The sequence below is a fragment of the Sander lucioperca genome, chromosome 6 (assembly GCF_008315115.2).
Source record: "Sander lucioperca isolate FBNREF2018 chromosome 6, SLUC_FBN_1.2, whole genome shotgun sequence".
Lineage (NCBI taxonomy): Eukaryota > Metazoa > Chordata > Actinopteri > Perciformes > Percidae > Sander > Sander lucioperca.
In genome coordinates this window covers 7,542,442-7,563,016 of record NC_050178.1, presented here as the reverse complement: position 1 = coordinate 7,563,016, position 20,575 = coordinate 7,542,442, and the positions used below count along the sequence as shown (strand labels likewise).

The window sequence follows — 20,575 nt, the reverse complement described above, 5'->3', positions numbered from 1 at the left end:
GGAGTTTAGAAATGTTCAGATTACTAATTAATTTTATATTTTAGATACTGCTGGTAGGGATGTGTAAAAGGTGGTACCATTTTATATGCCTAATTATATGACCAAAATTACAATTCTTCTGTGAACTGAAGTGTGACGAGTACCTGTGCAGCAGCATCCCTGAGGACCAGATGTTTGATGCTGGACTTCACAGTGATGTTGGCTCTGACTAGCAGCTCCAGAGCACTGACTGCTGAAAACTCCTGACAGACAGAGAGAGAAGAACAATAATTAAAACTTGGTATTTAATAGTTTATCAGTTATATACATAAACTGTTCAGAGTAATACTGTGCTTTGTTCATTCAAATCCAGCTCTTAAAGTTACCGTGAACTAAATTTGTAGATACATTGTACAAATCTAAATCCTAATCTCAAATTTTAGCTAATGCACTCTGAGACATATATTAATATCCCAGCTAATAAAATGTCATTGTAGATTTTGGGTAAACCCATCACATCAGACAAAACCTGGAAATGGAAATTCTGTTCTTCTATAACCTGGTCTTCTTTTTGTAGTTTGGACCATCATTCATATCATATAATAGGAGGGATGGCTAAAACTATGAAAGACCCATATAAATAAGTAATTTAATAAGTTAATAAAATAAGTAATACATTCTGCGCCGACATCTTGATTCATGTGGAAATAAATCAAACCAAAGAAGATAACTGCCATCTAAAGAACATTTCATTGGATGTCAAGAAAAAAGCAAACACCAAGTTGGTTGTATATAAAAATGACAGATGTATTCACAGTACTGACTGCCTTAACTGCCTTAAAGGTCCAATGTGTAATATATTTACTGTAATAAATCCAAAAATGACCCCAATGCGTCATCAGATATTAAGGAAACATGCTAAGTTGAAATACTATCTTTTCTGACAACAATGCTAATGCCAGTATTGTCTCCTTTTGAAATTTCCATTTCGTGACGGAATTTCTGTTTGTGTTTTGGCCTGTGTGTTGTTATCAACTGCCCAGTTTGACAGCCAGGCCGGGATGCCAGATATACCTGTAAAAACTTAAACTCAGCGCGCTACAGCTGTAACGTTAGTACAGCCATAAAAACAGCAAACAAACGAACAGGATCATAAAAACATAACATAAAATAAACGGCATGTTTCTAACAGTTGCGGGACCAGAGACGTAAATATTGGAGATGTATTTGAAAGATGGAGACAGCTTAGAGCCCAAAAGGACGCAGAGTTGGCTAATTTCATCCTAAACAGGTAAGCATTAGCTTCAGGCTAATTTATCACGGCTACAAGGGACGGGCATTTTATGTAATTTCAACATTTGTGTACTCACATTGAATTATATAGCTAGAGTACCCAAGTTGGTTACTCGCAAAAACAATTGAGACACAGCCAGTAAAGTGATCCCGACTGGTCCTGGCTAACGCCGCCATGCTAACCCTGCTAACGTTACCGGAGGACTAGCTAGGCAAGCGAGCCATGGCTGTTTACAACATGTAGCCTGTTCAGCGGCCGTAGCCGACAACGGTGAGTTATTTCAAGCCAAGAGAGGGGGGCTGTAAATCAGGAAGATATGACTGAGTTTGTGTGTTTAGCGATTGTTGCCGTAATTATAAGCCAATAAAGTGTGATCAGTCGGGTGGAGAGGATGGCAAGGTAGTGTTATTTTTAGTGGTTCTCACTGAGATACTTAGAATAGAATCTCACGTAATTTTAAGCTGAGGAAGTGTGTCTGTCTGTCGAGTGGAGAGGACAGCGAGGTCGTTGTGTTTTTAGTGGTTCCTATTGTAACTCTAAGCCAAAAACAGTGTGCCTGTCAATTCGGTACAGAACTCCTCGTGAGCATGGGCTTTTATGACTGTCGATATAGCCAGCATCTAACGTTAGCTACTCCGCTGTGCTGTGAAGTATGTCTGGCTATGTGAGACAAACGTCTAGCAACATTGTTGTGGATGCTGTGGTCTCAGCCTGGCAACCAACGTGAACTTCGAGTCTGGGGAGGAGGGGGCGGGGGAGACGACTCTCTCCAGTATTTTGAATTTGTACTGTAGTAACTTTTTTCAACACTAGCTGTCAGTATTACATATTGCACCTTTAACAAGCTGACAAACACCGCTGCAGTTATTTATTCACTTGCATCAGATCAATGTGAGTGCCGGCAGCAGCTGTAAAGGCTGGACTGAAGCTGAGATGGAGAGTAATGTGCAGTAGGGTAATGATGACAGGGTTTTGTATACCTCTATGAAGCTGCTGTTCCACAGCCTGGCATGGATCTTCAGGACAGCTTGACCAGAGAAGCTGTGGAGGGGACACTGTATCAGGACACAGCGTGCCGACCCCAAGAGACAATCCTGGAGAAAGAAATTACAGTTGAGCGCTCTGGGATGAAAAAAATTTTTCTTCAAATGAACTGGAGACATACATTAGCAGCTATAAAAGTAGTGAAAAGCAAAAGTTACAAAGCCTGCATCTTTTCTTTTGTATCTATATTTGCATTTCCTTCTTACCAGTTTGAGCGACTTGCGTCTCTCTGAAGCTGCCACAGCAGGGGTGGTTCGTCCCATGCTGCCTTTTGTCGTCACTTGACCGTCCTCCTCTGGGTGGGAGCGGCGCGTTCGCCCAGCCTGGTGAAAGTGAGACATTCATACAGGCAGACAAAGATCAGTCTCTAAAAATGGTCATTAAATTGTCAGTGTGGACAAGACAGTGTAGAAAGGTAGAACAGGATGATGATGTTGATGATGCAGTCTTGACAATAACATGTTGTTACATGCAGCTGCATCCAAAAATGTTCTTTTCCAACTGCTTTTCTTTGAACTGGATGGAAATCAAAAATACTATATATTTAAGAAGGAAAATTTGTGTTTTTGTCATCTAACAAATGTTTTCCGTTTACAGCACAAATCCTGGATTTCTCTACAGTCAGAAGCACTGTGAATAAGATAGGAGAATGTAGACCTAAGAAAGACGTTTTCTATTGCATTGCATTTTTATTATTTTTACAAAAAGTAGCCTTCCTTTGTTAATAGCAAACCCAGCTAATATTAAAATTGAGATTGAACTAGAAGTTGGCCAGAATAAGGTGCGAAATGTTAATTGCTAAAGTGAAAAATTCCCAATTCAGTTATGATGGACCTGTGATTCCTGGGCAAAAGCACTGAAGCTGTGTTCGTTGGCATTCAAAGAATTTAGCCAGCATTTAACATGGCTGCCACTTAGATACCTTTGGGTCAGTTCACTCACTTTAGGAACCTTCCACGTCCAAAAACATTATTAATCTGCCGCACCTTCTGTGGCCAAAAAGTGGATGCAGACTGAGTGTTGTCTTAATTGGTGGTGTTAGATTAAGATTTCCTAGCATAGTCAAAAATGAGCTCTGCTCTGCTTACACTGTGACTGACAGGCTGTGGGAGTTCTGCAGGTGAGGAGCTGTGTAGCTTCAGAGGATTCAATGCCCCTGTTGGGGTGCACTGTGTGTTTGGGTGACCTTCAAACTTCAAGCTGGCAGGATACAAGAGCCATTTCTCATTGGCCAGCTCGTAAGGCCACATGATGTTGAGGAAGGCCGAGCCGAGTGTCTGCAGAGTTTGGCCGGGATTAGCAACCTGACGGAAAAACATATAACATATTCTATTAAATGTGTGTCTTCCTTTAGCCATGATATTTCAGACGCTGCTCACCTGTGTCGACGTGGCAATCAGAACGCACATACACAGGGTCCTGAATACACACACACACACAAACACACATACATACACACATACACACACTCGTTCCTCACCACAAACTCAATATCAACGGGACTGCCAATGTCCTCCAGACTGGTCATGGCACTCTCTCCCTTCACTGTCCCGCTGAAGAACAGCTGGTGCGGAGTAGCAAGTCTACAGTAAAACAGGATCACATCGGTGTGTTGGACAGCTGCACACACACTCACACAGCTTCATATAGCATATATATGTTTACTAGGCACAGTACTGGCCCAGCAACCCTGGGATTATATCATGTCACTCATAACTGCTAAAGAGCAAACTCATGCATGTACATTGTTAAATCCCACAGACTATTTTTAATTCTTAAAAAGATTCCAAAGATGACCAATATGTGAGCCTAGATTTGGTGGAAATGTGTAAAGAATGATGCTCACAATATCTTTAATATATCAGTGTAAACATACAGCATCAACGAAGAGTTGAAACATGCTGATACAGAATAACAAGATTTTAACAAGCTTAAAGCTTAGGGAAAACAAGGGGAAATGCGTATGTTACGGGTTTAAGTAAGCTATCCTAAGATAAGGAAGCCTTTCTGTGGCAAATACATTGAAGGAGAGACTGCTTTAAAAGGTTTCACTCACCCACTGACAGATAGAGGGAGCTCTATCACAACTTTAGCAAAAGCTGTGACTCGCACCAGATCAGGCTGCTCACTGATACTGAGGACAGACCCACAAACAAACACTGTAATCAAAGGATTATTTTGCCTGAACAAGTCAAATATCTGCACTTAAATAATTGAAGCTCAATTGAAGCTAAGAGTTAAATTAGATGCTTATCTAAAAAGATATGGAGGATTTACGTTGTCAGTAAGAGATCTGCTGTCAACTCAGTGGTCTCAATTGTGATGTTTGATGTGCTCAAGTTGATGGAGAATTTCAGCTGAAAAAGCAACACATACATTTCAGAAAAAAGCAATAAGTGGAAAGGCAATATAATTACACTTATGGCTGAAATTATGCTGGTTTTGTTTCACACTGTAGGAAAGAAATATCTAAAGTTATGAAAGTATATGAGATGAACAAGCAATTTAATTAAAACAGGTTGCATATTTTAACCCTGACAGTCTTCCAAGCTTTAACTGAATTCACAGTTTTGTTTCCTTACCTTAGTATCTCGTTTCACAGGGTTTCCCAGGTCACATTCAACTTGGGAGCCATTCTGGTTCGCTTGGCACCTCATCTACAGTCAGTCAGGATAGCAAACAAATACTATTAGAAAAACAGAAATCCAAACATATATGTTTTAACGCAGAGAAAAAGTTTTTTTCTTATTAGAGCGCATACCTGTGGTGGGATCCTGGAGCCGGCATACGACAGAGTGTTTGGAAGGGAGATTAGCAGCTGAGCAGCGTGGGCGTCGTCTCCATCCTCCTCAGGGTGCAGGGGGTCAGAGGGCATGTTGGTGACGGTGATCTCCAGCACCACCAGCCGCTGGTCTGACAGGGAGAACACCTGCACATCATCCTCATCTCTACATGAAGAGAGTGGAAAAAAAACATATACATAGAGTATCAACTTATTAACGCTTTAGAGAGGGTACATGACAAACACGACAGTAAACAAACGTGACCGGAACTATGACAGTAAAACATGAATTATATTCTTGTGGTAAACATCTGTACATTATTACATACAGATAGTTGTTTGTTTTGGGGGTATCGGTTGCTAGGTAACAGTTTGCACCAGCTCACACAGAGTGGGTTTTTTGCAGACACTAACTTTGGCAGAGGGGTGAAGAGGTCGGAGGTCAGGGGTCGTGTTCCAAACTGGGAATTCAGCTTCAGGTTGCTCTGGCAGATTTTGTCGCTGCCGCATCCTTCTCGCAGGAAGTTCACCTTCGGAGTGTAAACGAGACAGACATGAAGTTGTTTTTTTAAATCTCAAAGCACATTCTACGTTTACTGTCAGGTAATCGATTAGCTCTGTCAAACTGTAACAGGCATGTTTCTCTTTATTTCTCTTGTTTTTTTTGTTTTTTTTTACCTTTTGTAGATTAAATGATTAATCACGTTATAAATGTGGCCCGTTAAAATGAATCCCGACCATAAAATACTTTGGCTTCCTTTTTGTTACAGACCTCAGAGTGCAGCGTGTTAGAGGGGGAAACACTCAGTACAGGCGCCAGCTTCTCCAGCCTCTTGGCACCTGAGTGTCTGCGTGGTGGCACAGGCTTGATAGTGTGGGTTATCGCCAACGAGATGGGACGCAGTTTGTCAATGATGTTCTCCTGCATGGACAGAGATTATAAAAATACTAATTTGGACAACAAAAGATTTGATCAAACAATTTTTTGCTACCAGAGTTTAAAAAAAGACAAATACTAAGTCCAAGTCCAAGAACCACCTATTATTATTATTTAAGTTACTAACATGGAGCTGGAAGGTAGCAGTGGTGCACACAGGGTGACGCTGCCGATGCAGCTCCACTTCTTCTGTCTGAGTAAACTCCGGGTCCAGGGAACTGCGGCCCAGGAAGTTAACGCGGTGCGGGAGGCCCAGCTTCCTGCGCTCTGTGTCAGCTTCAAAGTGCACCACCAAGGCTTGAAGGGAGTGAAAACGAGAATGATGCATGAAGACAGATAGAGGGATTGAAAAATGTCAGGACACATACTTTACAGAGAGCACTTTAAGAGCCCCCCGGGGGTAGAACATATATGAAACCCCCATCTGAGGGAATACAGTATTACACAGCTGTGACTTAATCAAAATAAAGTCTAATGTTACTCCACAGATAAGGTTACTTTCCACTGTATATAGAAATGACTCCTGTCCCACATGAGAGAAGAACAGAAATGGTCTTGAAAAGCGAGGTGTGACTTACTCATGTGTGGTGAGTAGTGTTCTGGGTGGGCTGTGAAGGTGAAGCAGGCCTTGACCTCCACACTAAAAAAGGCACACGGTGCAGAGCGAAAATCATTTTCTTTGTTTCGGTTTTTAAACAGTATTATAGATTGAGATGAATCAAGACAAAACAAAAATACATTAGCAGTTTTAAAATGTGGGTTTAGTTCAGTTATCCTGCATTATTTGTCACATTATCAGTACGTACCAGACTCCCTCTCTGCCCTTGCAGTTGTACTGCTCCAGATCAATGTACTGAGGGTCGATAGATATTTCTCTGATCACATGGATGACTGGACGAGATCTTGGGGACACACAAAAACACAAAACGATGGGTCAGGTAGAACAAATTATGACTAAATCATGATAAAAATAGATACTAAACATGCAAGCTTTGCGCTTAGATTTGGCATTTTTTTCCAACAATAAGAATTAAACATATTTATGGTTCCTGTCAAACTCATGCTGTTATATTGAGGTTCTCATTTGGGTTTTTAAATAAGTCTTTTCTCACCTGAAGAGGACCACTGAGTCATTAAGAGAGCCCACTGCAATATCTGGGTAGTGGTTATTATCAATATCCAAACTGCCTGAGATGGAGTATCCAAAACGTCTCACATCAAAGTCGCGACCATCCAGCACCTGACAGGATAAAAAACACTGATGAAATCTTGATTCCTTTGGTCTATTAATTTTTTATTCTTCCTGTCATCTTTCCTTTCTTCTGTTAGCTCATTCCTAAACTGCTGTGTGAAACTCACCTGAGCAGGTTTGGTTTCAATTCCAGCATCTGAGCCTCTGTAGATGAAAACTTTGCCATCTCCATCAAACGGTGCCCCCACAGCAATATCTGAACAGATACAGAAATTATTGAAAACTATTTTAAGTGTGCAAACATTCAATTACACTATTTATAGTTTACATGTAACTAGTTTGAAACAGAAACCACAGTATGTAAAGGACAAGTGGGAAACTAGTTATGCTCAAAAGGCATTGCTCAAAAACTTTGAATTGAAACCATTTAAATCCCCATCAATTTTAAACAACAGACATACAAACAAACATAAATTGAATAGAATAAGTGCCTTTCCATAAGTGAAACTGATGATGAACTGTGTGAAAAAACATTGTTCTCACCTCCGTATCCATCCTGGTCCAGATCTCCTACGTTGCTGACTGTCATTCCAAACATAGAGTCGTATGTCCCATTGAGACGGATGGGTCGAGCCTGATCGTCCCAGTGACCGAAGGGGTTTAGGTACACATACACAGCTCCACCAATCTCTGCCTTACGGTCAAAGAAATTAGGAGCTCCAATAATCAGATCGGTCCAGCTAGGAACAGAAACAGAGAATTAAAAATGAATAATATTTTATAAAGCAGTCTTTGGGAGCCCCTAGAACCTCTTATGAAGTTTTTTCTTTAAACACACCCTGTCTCATCTACTCTTACCCCAAATGGTAGAATGCAACTAAGTACATGTATGCAGGTACTGTACTTAATTACAATTTTAAAGGTACTTGTACTTTACTTGTGATTTCCATCTCATACTACATATACTTCTGTTCCTCTACATTTCAGAGGAAAAGATGATTTTCACTCCACTACATTTATTTGACAGCTACGGTTACTAGTTACTTTTTAGATTAAGACTTTACATATAAAACATGTGTATTGTGGCTGGGTTAGCTCAGTTGGTAGAGCAAGCGCACATATATAGAAGTTCACTCCTCGACGCAGCGACTGCGGGTTCGACTCCAACCTGCAGCCCTTTGCTGCATGTCATTCCCCCCTCTCTTTCCCCTTTCATGTTTTCATCTGTCCTGTGGAAATAAAGGCCTAAAAATGCCAAAAGAAATAATCAAAAAAAACATGTGTATCAATATATAAAATTTGATGCATCATTGTATATTAAACTAATATGCTAATGTCATCCATAATAATTATCCAGTGGTATAGAAATATAACACTGACAGGGCCAATTCTGCCAAACGGGCACATTTACTTTTGAGATTTTAAATAGATTTTGCTGAAAACACTTGTTTATTATTATTAGCATCATCTATTTAATGATGATCATCTAGACTGACTCCTTACCCGTCCTTGTTCAGATCCGTCGTAGCTACTGAGTACCCAAATGAAGACGCCAGCTCCTCCCCCCAGAAGATGTGCTGCGGCACAAGCCGGTACACATTGTCCTTCCTCAGCAGCACCACTGCCCCTGTGTGATTGGCCCTAGGTGCACCCGCCACAAAGGTCAGCTCCCCGAGGCTCATTATGCCCATGGCCGAGTCCACAGAAAAGCCTGTAGGAAAAAGAAGATGGAAGGCAGGACGGAGGGGAAGATGAGGGGCAGGAAGAGGAAAGGATCAGGGGTTAGTATTGACAGTGGGGCTTGGGGGCTCATCTCCTCTCTGTGTGGCGTGTTCTGCTCATCTTCTTACTAATGAAATGCGTGCCTTGAGTGACTATTGATTTTATGACAAACTCATGATGGGTGTAAATGTCCTGTGTGCATGTGTTTGAAGACTGCTGGGGGCCGGCGAATGGTTATGTGTCCACTGGTAAGAGCAGGAATGCTGTTTGTGATGTTAACAGAAGGAGATATATGGGGCTTCACCTAATATCTCATGAGATTCATGATGCTGCTGCTCTGTATCAGATGCCTCTAGTGAAGGCCGGATGTAAACATAGTGGGTGGACGTTAATCAGATTTATAACCTAGAGCAATCCCTCTTTTGTGTGGAAGTGTGTGTGTGTGTGTGTGTGTGTGTGTGTGTGTGTGTGTGTGTGTGTGTGTGTGTGTGTGTGTGTGTGTGTGAAGGAATGTGTGCTTGCATATAAATCAGGTAGAACAAAGGAGTGAATGGGGAGGTGTGTGTGTGTGTGTGTGTGTGTGTGTGTGTGTGTGTGTGTGTGTGTGTGTGTGTGTGTGTGTGTGTGTGTGTGTGTGTGTGTTTGGTTCATGACAAGATGTGTGTTATGTTTTATCAAGCTGTGAAAAATAGAACATCATATTAAACATTTCACCTGAACAGAAGCATCCACATGCATTTGCATCACTGGTTTAAAAGCATGCAGAGGGGAGAGTGTGAAATAATCCATCAGGACATGAGGGGGGACATTTGTTGGTCCTGAATAAACATGCAGGGGGAGACACAACATAGACACACAGTGGGCAGCTCCAGGGTGGCAGGTGAGGAATGCAACAGTCTGCTTCGCAGGTCCTGTGAAAACCAATGGACGGAGACAAAGGTGCTACTTTTTCCAAACAGGGCGGCTTTTAACACACAGGCTCGCTACAAGGTCGTCTCTATAAAAATAAATTGGGGATGAAAGCTTAAGGCAGCAAAAGGTTTTTAAAGGGGCCCTGCAACAATGGTAAAGTATTTGCACTATAACTTGAAAATTACAGTGATATTGCGCATATTGTACATATCTTTTGTGTGTATATGTTATACTATTATTCCATCCTTCAGTGCTATATTTTATATTTTGTTCTATTTTGTCACCTATTTTGTTGTTTGTCTATTCTAATTTAAAATATTTGACCTGTTTATACATGTTCTGTGTGAGTAGCATGGAGGGGGCTGCAGCTACATTTCATGTGCAATCATGTGCTGCAATGACAATAAAGCTGAACCTGAGCCTAACTGTTTGGTTTCACTTCATTTGGTCGAAGAAATTATTTAAAATAGGTGGGTGCAATTTTTTTTCAAATCTATAACACATAATACGTTTGTCCATTGTCCTGTGTAAGGTGTATCCTCACTAAACCATTTGCAGTTATACATTACCTTGACTTTCCAACTATTCACGAGTGATGGTATTAACCTTATTATATGTTTCATTCCAAATGTTATTCTCAGGATGACCTCCAAACTCAGATTCCCATTTATTTCTTATTTGTAAAGTACTGCCTTATGCCACAGTGGCAATATGTAAAATTGAAATTAATGGTTTTGTTAAGTCATATTGCAACTCTTTACACTTTTATTTAGGCTACTTTTTTACTTCTTTTTTTTGTTTCATCCCATCAACTACATTCCATTTTACAAACTGCTATGAGCAATCAAAACATTTTTTTTTATTATTATTCTTGCAGGGTTTTCTTTTTTTAATTGTTGATAAATTAAGCAAGATAAAGTCAAGACTAAAGACTTTGAGCATAAATGTTGTTTTGACCTGAGAGGTTCAAATTACAGGAAGAGTCAGGAAGAGAGTTTTTTTTCTCCTTTTTTGCCAAGGAAAAACTGAACAACCTTTGCAATTGTTGTTCCACCTGGATGTGGAAACAACCCTGCAATAAAGAGCTTCTTTCCATTCTCTCTGACAGGATTTTATTTGGCCTTGAGGGAGGTAATACTCTTTGAAATGTCATTTATGTAAAATAAAAATAGGAAAACAACTAGAGTCCTTTGACATTTTGGATGAATGATAGTTCAGAAAGAAAATAATCAGAAAAAGCTACAACACTATCTCTATCATTTTAGTAAGCATGCATATGTGTGGCATATCATCTGGTTAAGATCAATGGAAGCATGTGAGTTATAAATGAAGGCTAAAAGGGCATGTGGGAATTAGTGTTGTCAAGGAGACGGCTCAATGTGGAGAGCAGGAGGGTAAGCAGGCTTGGAGGTATGTGAATAAAGAGATTTATGGCAGATCCACACACTTAGTGAAACGTAATAACTGGAACATTAACAACAAATAGGTTGTGTTAAGCAGACGATGAGTCGCTACACATGGACACTAAATACCTAGACATTCATAACATAACAAAAACCAACTTTAGTCCAACACTTTGGTCCAGACTGAAATATCTCAACAACTATTTAATGGATCACCATGAAATTTTGTACAGACATTACCTACAGCACTACCAGCAGGTCAAAGCGTTCAAAGATCCAGTGAAACATCTCTACATCTACAGATGGATTGGGACACAGCTCTATACAGACATTCATGGTTCCCAGATGATGAATCCCTAATAACTTCGGTGATCCTCTGATATTTCTTGTACTGCTGCCATGAGGTTCACATTTGTGGTTTTGAATAAAATGTGTCAACAACTATTACATGGATTACCGTGACATTTTGTACCCACATTTATGATCCCCGCAGGATGAATTGTAATAACTTTGGTGATCCCTCAACTTTATATAGCTATGTTATAGCACCATCTTCAGGTCAATATTTGTGTGTCCAGTACTTTAGTTTATGACCAAACCTGCTAAACTAATAACATTCCCATCAGCCTCACCTGTACTTTGTTTTTAGAGCCAAAAAATGTCACCTGCTAAACACCAGCATGGGTAGCATTGTGAGAATATTAGCATGCTGACATTAGCATTTAGTTCATAGCACTTTTGTGCCTATGTACAGCCTCACAGAGCCGCTAGTTTGGCCTTAGACTCTTTGTCTTGTTAGATAAACCCTTTTATCAGTAAAATAAAATAGTAAAACTATGAAAACTAACAAGATAACCACCACCACCTGGAAAGCTTCATACCGACACACACATGCAGACTGACTCAACACACTACAGGCGACGGATATCTACAGACAGAACAGACAAACGCCCTGCTGCTACACAAAGAGACAACCATCTCACTGCCAATGTCAAATCAGCAGCAAGAAGCAGATAGTGAAAAATAATACCAAAAATTAAATTAAATTAAATTAAATTAAATTAAATAAATTAAATTAAATTTAAGTTTTACTGAGAGTTTCCAGTTTTGGATGGCTGTCTCTTTATAACAGTACAGGTGATACGGTCCTACGTAGGACATAGATTACACACTAAAAATCTATCTGGAATTAGCAGAAAGGATTAAGACGAAGACAGAGGAGGAGGGTGGGACTACTTTCACTACAAGCCCACTCCGGTCCAAACAAAAACACCTCACGCCTACAAACCTAAGTAGCTATTATGAGCTACATCCTCAAACGATGTGGGCCGGCTGGAGGGCTCCAGAGTTTTGTACAGCAGAGCATCTTCAATGGGGCTAGCCATGAACAAGAGCCCTATGGCCCAAGACAGGAAAAAGAAAGACAGAGAGAGAAAGAGAGATGGAGGGACGAGTGTAGGAGAGGAGTGATGGGGTGGTGAAATGGTGAGGGTGGGGAAAAAAGAGTGGAAAAAGAAGGGGAGAGGGAGGTGCAGGTGAGACAGGCTGTGATTGATTGGTGTTTTGTCTTTGAGGTGCCGCAGCGGTCGTGCAAAACCACTGGGTACCTGGAGGAGAGATGACGTTTCAGGCTCAGACTGCACCCTGACTGGTTGTACACCACCCTATTCAAAGTGTTGGCGTGTTTTTTTGTGCTAGAGGGTGGTGGATGGAATGAGGATAACATCATTGTTGTTGGGTTGATTTGTAAATAGTTCCCTTGTTTGCTCAAGAAAGGGAGAAAGGCCAAACTTTGCTGGCATCATAGATTCATGTCAGGCCACAATAAGCTCTGGACAATTTTCAAATGTCTGCCCACATTCACACGGGAAAGCATTGGTGGAGTCACATTCAGGGCTCTGTAAATCACACACAGATTCAGGCTCATCTAGAAATAATCCACAGGGAATGACTAGTTTAAGGCAGTTTGGCAGCTGCTACCATTACTAGCTCCTGTGGTTTTGGCAGCCATGTTGAAGTACAGTCCAAGCCCTAGTGTCATCCTCCACCGGCCCTCTCTTTCTCTGCTGTACATAGGCAGCAGTGAGCAGGGAGGGCGAATCCTACCCAGGTAACTGTGGGAAGCCACAGGGATGAGCTGGGCATTAAGTTGTTTCTGATCTGCCACCTCGTAGGGCCCGTCGTCATAGAAACCAAGGTCAAGCAGAGTCTGGTTTAGGAGCTGGACCCGCATCTCACCTGGAATGGAAACAGGTGAGGCCACAGCAAAGCAACAAGCATACACTGCAGACATCGGAATACAAACACTCATATTGCTTGTTGCATACATATCCCAAATCTGTACCGTATGTAATGACAATGCAACATTTTATTTCATAGTGTTTTTCATAAGATTTATTAATTGTTTTGTTTGTTTTGTAAGATTTTCCTGAAGCTGTCCCACCACCATTTACAATTTCTTTTTTGTTGTCAGTTATAAGCAGCTACTCCATTTCTTTTGTGCATTGCATTGGGAGTGAGAGTTGAGTCCATCACACACACTGTGTCAATTGCATGAACTAAGATAAATTAAGACATCGATCTCATGTGGCAGACAATATAAATCAATCCAGTAACTGCTTGCTGCACCAGATAAATCTCAGTGCATTCTTTGATTAAGTGCATGCCACTGCTGTGTCCAATAACTAGATTGGTTTATAAATCAATTCAGTTTGTTTGTATTATATATTACATATTGTCCTGGTTATAGTCCTGTTTTAATTAGACAGTTCACATGGATTGGCCATCTTCTCTAGCTGACATTTAGTTGCAACTTCTAATTTTTTTTTTTATATCCAGTGAAAATTGTCATCCTAAAATCCCAAAAGGTTAACATTTGGCTCATAATAATGGTGCAGCACTAATAAGGGCAAAAGTGGGGTCATTGATATAATAATAACAATAGTAATAATAACTAAGGACATTTAATTGAAAAAATCTTTATTATTCATACCTGTCTACAGGATGTGTATAGATGCTGAAGTTGTTTGCTCACAATTTAGGTATAACATCTTTAGAAGGCAAAAAATATAGCTCACTGATGTTCCTCATATTGGGTTAAAATGTGTTAAACACCAAAGATTCAGATGTCTTGCTGCTGCCACACACAACACCCACACAGGTGTTTCTAGTTAATGTGGCTGATTAGACCTCTTCCCAGGACTGTGTGGGTGTGTATAGACTGATTGATTGACATCTTCCTGAGTCACCTGTTAGCTCTGTTGCACCTGTTAGGGCGGGACAAATTACACCTTTATCATTCTTATTGGTAGATAAAGACTTGTGACCTAATAAATTCCCATCTAAGCTCTGGCCTGCCTTCAACCTGAGCAGAGTGCTAATCAACCACTGAAACACCTGTGTGAGTGTTCAGAGGCTTTAAAACTGCAACACCACAATGGTCAACGCATTCTCGTATGAGATAATACAAAAACTAGGACTGCCCACTGGTCACATGACATCGGCTACAGCGCTCCGTGCTACAGAGCGGCAGTTGCTAGCTGTTTTAGCCGCTACGGAGCTTCGTGACGCTGGCTACAGAACTCCATCACGGCTCGTCGTATCAGCGGCAGTTAGTAGATGTGTTTAGCTGCTACAGAGCTCTGCGACACCGGCTACGGTGCTCTGTCAGCGGTAGTTGGTGTTTCAGTTACCCGAGAATAGGTGACTGTGAGCCGGGTACAGAGCACCGCGAGCTACCGGCCATTTCGGCAGAGATCACGGTTAAGTTTAGGCAAGAAAAAGTGAGCGCTATGCGGCGACGAAAGTTAAGGCACCGAAACAACTAGTTAAGTTTAGATAAAAGATGGTGGTTTGTATTAAAACACTCCCAAGGAACACGCATTTCCTGGGTGATAGCTTTTGTTTTCCCCGGGAAGTGAACTCCGCTCTCTGGCTTGAAAAGTCAGGTGTGTTAACGTCCACCTATCACCCCAACCACCTCCCTATGTGGCCAGCCACAGTCTTATACAGCAGCAATCAATGTGGTGCGCACAGCAAAAAAAAAGAACGTGGAAATCATACAAATTACAGTGCTTATCTTTTCATAGCTTTTCGAACGTATGGTTCATGAGAACAGGCTACAATGGTACAAATCTCTCCATTGGAAGTAGCATGTCTGCTTTTTCACAGCGTTGTTTCCGTTAGCCCTCTGCAGGTCAATCAGACACCTTACCTTTCCAGTTGTAAGTTCCCGGAGCTCCAAACAGGATAAAGTTGTTGTCTGGGGTGAAACTGACGGACATTCCCTGCTGACAGAAGCCAAACTGCTCATGTCCCTGCGGGCGGCCCTCGCAGAACTTCCACTCCCCTCCGTCCAGGTCATCTCGCTCTGTCAGATCCTCACTCAGGACGTAGCAGCGTCCAATGGGGTCACGAGTCTCTGAAGGTTGACCTACACGTTGCCTGAGCTCATACAGGTGAGCGCAGGTCTGGTGAGGGACAGGAAATCACATTAGAGTATAAGGATTTACTGTCCTTGAAAAATAAGAAATACATTGACTCATTCAGAAGGTCTACTCTTTACCCTCATACATAAGGGTCTAAAAGTTAGTACAATTTAACAGATGAACCAAATGTGAAAATGTGCCTTGTATGTTCACAAATGAATGGCAGATCAATCACTGGAAGCAGAACAACACTTTTATTTTTAAACACAATAAAGAATGAGCTTCCTGAACTGATGCATTTACAGGATGTGGTCTTCACTTACCACCACCTTCCCTCCAATCCCCTGACTCTTGACAGTGACTCCCAGCCACTGGTTGTCTTTGCTCTCTCTGTCCAGACTCACTGAGGGAAAACACGGAAGGAAATGGCAATCATACTGTAGCTGTTTCCATTTTGTAAACCAATTAGGATCTGAGCCACAGTAAGCAAACAGCACTTTGTTATTCAATAATCAGTAATCAAGTTAAGATTATAGTAAACTTTTTTTTCTAATGCAATGCAAATTACTAAGTATACATATGAATGTAGAGTAAGTACATTTTAATGGCAACATTAGTTAGAAGCTTTCGAATAAAAAGGTATGATGGCATTCACAATCAGTTAAGGAAAAGACAAAGTCGAGAGATTATAAAGTCGATAATCTCGAAAGAAAAGAAAGTGCAGGCAGTATACTAAAGAATATTCTCCTGCAACCAATAATTTTAATTATTTATCAATCTGCCTATTTTCTGAATTAACTGAAATGCCTATCAATATTATAGCCTATAAGTTGACATGTTTCAACTGGTTGTTTTATCTGACCAACAGTTGAAAACCCAGAGGTTCAGTTTAGTATTAAAAAAAACCAACAAAAGCAACAATAGAAACAAGAAAACCAGCAAATATTTATATTTAAAAAAGCTAGAACAGCATCATTCTTTGGACTTTTTGCTTATATAAAATTACTAGTTGATTATCACAATTGTTGCTCATTCGATGAGCAGCAAATTGTCACTGCTAATCAATTACCTGACTAATCGTTTCAGCTCTACACTCACCTTCTCCATCAATATCCACCCTCTCACAATCGTACTCCTCGGGTGTGATTGGACACCTGAACAAGGCTCCTGGCCGGCTGCCTCTCAGCAGGCCCTGCCCCGCTGCCTGCGGTGCCCCCACCAGGATCCTGAAGGAACATCACAGTGAACATTTAATTGTGATAAATATTAATATAATAAAAATATGTATTGCTGATTTTACAGTAGTATGGGTTATAGGTTCATCATAGGTTCATGACAGAAAATATCGTCTTAGTTCTACTTACAATGTAGTTGCAGTTGTTAAACACTATTATTGACGTTATTATTTCACACATGACCGGTGGCTAATTTCACACTTTAGCCTTAGCTGACCTAAGCCACCATTACTGTGAAAAACAAACACCTGCAGTTCAAGATATTGAAGTCCTGCTGACACTGTGGCGTCTTTAAGTACTGTATCTTGTTTGAACTAACATGCTGTGGCTCCTCACCAATCATCCTATGCTATCAAGGAAAGGAAATGTTTTATTCTCAGTAAGTGGTTGCTGATATTTTGGGGCCAGTATCACTGCCCTCTGCCTTATTAGGAGCGGCTGATTCAGGCTAGGATGCTATTTAAAAACTGAATGTTGAGCCACATTCCACCCAACACTGTCAGCCATGGCCTATGCATGGAAGCGAGACGTGGGGAAACAGAGGCTAAGGAGAAAGACAGGAGAACAAAGAGCAGATTGTACTGTAAGGTGAAAAAAAAAGTGAGAGGGATCAACCTTTAACTGGGTGCCACAACAATAGCAGTTACAAGGTGTGCCTGCTGCCTACATATAGAGTAATAACTAGCTGTAATGCCTGTGTGCAAAGTTCCCATCCAGCCTCCCCCCATATCTACCTTGTTATGTACACAGTTAAATTAGAGTTATCTCTGTGGCTGGGAAGTATTTTGTCTATAAATACAGTGTAGCAAGCTGATAGACCCCTGCATGAACCACACACAAAGAAACAGAGATAGAAGTAGACGTCTGAGAGGTAAAAGACACTTATCAACAGGCCATAACAGCAGCAACTCATCATTACTAATTTACACCTGTGCTGGATAATTGAGATTGTTCCTTGATGCAGTTTAAATAGTTTGAAGGTGATGGAAAACATGTTGGACCAGGCCGCAGCACATCCCAACATCTTGCTTATATTACACTATGACAATAGCTGCCACACTGACTCAACATCTTTTCTTAGTCCAGCGTAAGAAAAAAACCTTTGTCCTCACTCTCATCCACACCATCATAACACACACTGACACAAAAAGTACCACTGATATTGCCCAGAGTGCCAGATAGCTCTACTTTCCAGCCACACAGAGCCAAGTGTACATCACTGATGGTCTACATAAAAAACCTTGACCAAACGGGGGTTAAGCTAACGCAAACGTGTGTTAAACATAAGGGATTTAAGAGGAAGAAGGTATCACTAAAAAAGACCTGATAAGATCCGATCCCTCTTATAGCTCGACATTCCTGGGGAGCTCTGGTTTATGTTTAGGAGTTGAGGTGATACCTATCTTTCCCACAACATGTGCAGACACACTGGCAGGTGTCAGGGTGCAAGGTGGGAGGTCTGTTAAGCTCTTATACCACCAGTATTTGGCGGAGAGATTTGGATTGCTCCCAACTGTCCATGTGCCTAAACGTTATATTCAACCAACTTTGACAGATTTAAATTATTCTTCGGGGAGAAAACACCATAAAAGACATAAAGTATATGCAGCGAAAAAAACAAAACGATTAGGGGCCTTGGCCATCTTTCAAGTCAAGGGGTACACGTAAATTAGAAGTGTGGCTAAGAAATAAATCTCTACTCACTGGTTTTTTATCTAACTTACATAATGTAGATGGCACATACTTTATTGTCATTTAAGATAATGTGTCCAACCAGCACTTAAAAAAACAAAAAATTACAGGGGAAGAGAGTGAGGATTGAGATAGTGTAAGGGAATTTTACACTTAGCACTTTTCATTTAATTTAGCATGAATTACTACTTATATTTACTAGCACAATATGCCTCCATTGTCTCAAATATGAAAAAATATGTTTAATGAAACTGAAATGATAAGTCAACTATGCAATTAGTCAACAGATAAATAATTGGCAACTATTTTGAAAGTTCATTGATCATTTCAATTAACTGAGCAAAGATGCTAAACATTCACAAGCTCCAGCTTCTCATTATAAGGATCGGCTACTTTTCTTTCTCTCATGCAATAGTTATTGAATATCTTTGGGTTATCGGTTGGACGAAACAAGACATTTGAAAATGTTTCCTCAAGCTTTCGGAAATTGCGATGGGCATTTTTTATTATTTGCTAACATTTAATGCCAAACAATTGATCAATGAATAAACAAAATGTGAAAATAAATCATTAGTTGCAGCCCTTTTTAAGAACATGTATTTACTCATTCCCCTTCATCTTTACCTATAATGAAAAGCAATTTTGTTTGAAAAATTGTGGTGTCTGTGTGTCTTCAACCATTGTCACAGCCCTGAATATTTTATTTGTGAATCTGTTTGTACCAAGTTAAGTGATTGAGTTAATCAGAGTTGAATAATGTAAAACATACTGACAGGCACACATGTCCCAAACTGAACACAGATTGTCATGACTGAATGCTTTCATTTGTTTTGCCCTTTACTCACTTCTTAGCTCATTTCATTGTTCAGGATTGAGTCAGAGCATGAATATGATCTCCACTGCCAAGCTCATCTTTCAGTAAACCCATATTTGACATGGAGTGTGTGTGAGTGTGTAACATGAGTGGTTGTGGGTATTTTGTTGCTGCTGTAGACTGGGCCTGGATGGGAGATATCAGGGTCTTGAACGCAACTGTGACGCCACAGAGCCGGTGTGGGTGTGTGTGTGTGTGTGTGTGTGTGTGTGTGTGTGTGTGTGTGATTGTGATTGTTTAATTTGTAATTTGCTTTGCCAGGTTGTATATACAGATTAGATAATGCACCTGGGCCCTGTCTGCATCAGCAACTCCCCCTGACAAACTGATTAAACAAGGCTTAGAGTTTACAGCCATGCCAAATGTGAGCAATGGCGTACCCCAGGGTTCAGTTCTGGTGTCGCTCCTTTTTACTATTTATATTAATAGTCCTACTTTTGATATCCCACACGAAAACCTCTATGGTTTATATTGGTATGTGGTGCTGCTTTCTTGGCAAGGACACTTGGCAAGGAGATTTTCAATCTCAGCGAAGCTCTTTCCTGGTAGTAAGTAATAAGTAATATATAAGATATAAGTAATATCTTATATATAATATCATTATTATGTCTTGATGGTCAAAAACAATAGTTTAGTGACTTTGTGTAGTGTTGATTTTGGACCAACAAAGCATGTGGAAGATTTTTGAGGCATGGCATACTGTATTTTGCATGTATGTGGTTTTAATTGCATCTAGGAATTATGAATATGGTATACACTACAATGATTAACTTGTCAGCTGCTGTCACCAAAACAATTACACAACATTGTCAAAACCCCTCCATTGTAATGAAAATCATGCTGGTTTTTCCAGCTAATCATCACAGACGCATGACAATCACACACAGGGCCCTCATTACACTACACTCACACCCATGTGTTCATTGAGGGAAGCATGTGTAGTGACCCCAACACTATCCACGATCCTGTCCAACCCTCCCCCATACAAACCCCATCCACACACACAATCCCATCCTCCTTCACTCCTCCCCCACTCTCAGGAGTCACATCCCTGCATTCAGATAGCTTCCCATACAGGCAGA

The 20,575-nt window shown here is 40.7% G+C and overlaps 1 protein-coding gene across 4 annotated transcripts in view; it reads right to left on the bottom strand.

Annotated features, from left to right (window-relative positions):
* The window catches only part of itga7 (integrin, alpha 7), a 36,061-nt gene that overhangs the window by 4,234 nt on the left and 11,252 nt on the right, over positions 1-20,575 (bottom strand). For 2 of the 4 annotated variants that reach the window (XR_004105331.2, XM_031301681.2), the window contains exons 2-23: positions 16,791-16,918; positions 16,016-16,095; positions 15,479-15,734; positions 13,372-13,503; positions 8,732-8,939; positions 7,772-7,968; positions 7,396-7,484; positions 7,149-7,276; positions 6,843-6,938; positions 6,615-6,676; positions 6,164-6,333; positions 5,872-6,021; positions 5,514-5,629; positions 5,079-5,265; positions 4,900-4,974; positions 4,595-4,674; positions 4,374-4,451; positions 3,798-3,900; positions 3,406-3,621; positions 2,524-2,640; positions 2,254-2,367; positions 144-242 (exon numbers count right to left, since the gene is read on the bottom strand). Coding sequence is in view for 3 of the 4 variants with exons in the window: in XM_031301681.2 (XP_031157541.1) it covers positions 144-242; positions 2,254-2,367; positions 2,524-2,640; positions 3,406-3,621; positions 3,798-3,900; positions 4,374-4,451; positions 4,595-4,674; positions 4,900-4,974; positions 5,079-5,265; positions 5,514-5,629; positions 5,872-6,021; positions 6,164-6,333; positions 6,615-6,676; positions 6,843-6,938; positions 7,149-7,276; positions 7,396-7,484; positions 7,772-7,968; positions 8,732-8,939; positions 13,372-13,503; positions 15,479-15,734; positions 16,016-16,095; positions 16,791-16,918 (2,881 nt within the window). In the remaining variant the exon portion in view is untranslated. Of the gene's footprint in view, positions 1-143; positions 243-2,253; positions 2,368-2,523; positions 2,641-3,405; positions 3,622-3,797; positions 3,901-4,373; positions 4,452-4,594; positions 4,675-4,899; positions 4,975-5,078; positions 5,266-5,513; positions 5,630-5,871; positions 6,022-6,163; positions 6,334-6,614; positions 6,677-6,842; positions 6,939-7,148; positions 7,277-7,395; positions 7,485-7,771; positions 7,969-8,731; positions 8,940-12,553; positions 12,662-13,371; positions 13,504-15,478; positions 15,735-16,015; positions 16,096-16,790; positions 16,919-20,575 lie in introns of all 4 variants that reach the window. The other 2 variants (XM_031301682.2, XM_031301684.2) reach the window with 2 other exon arrangements.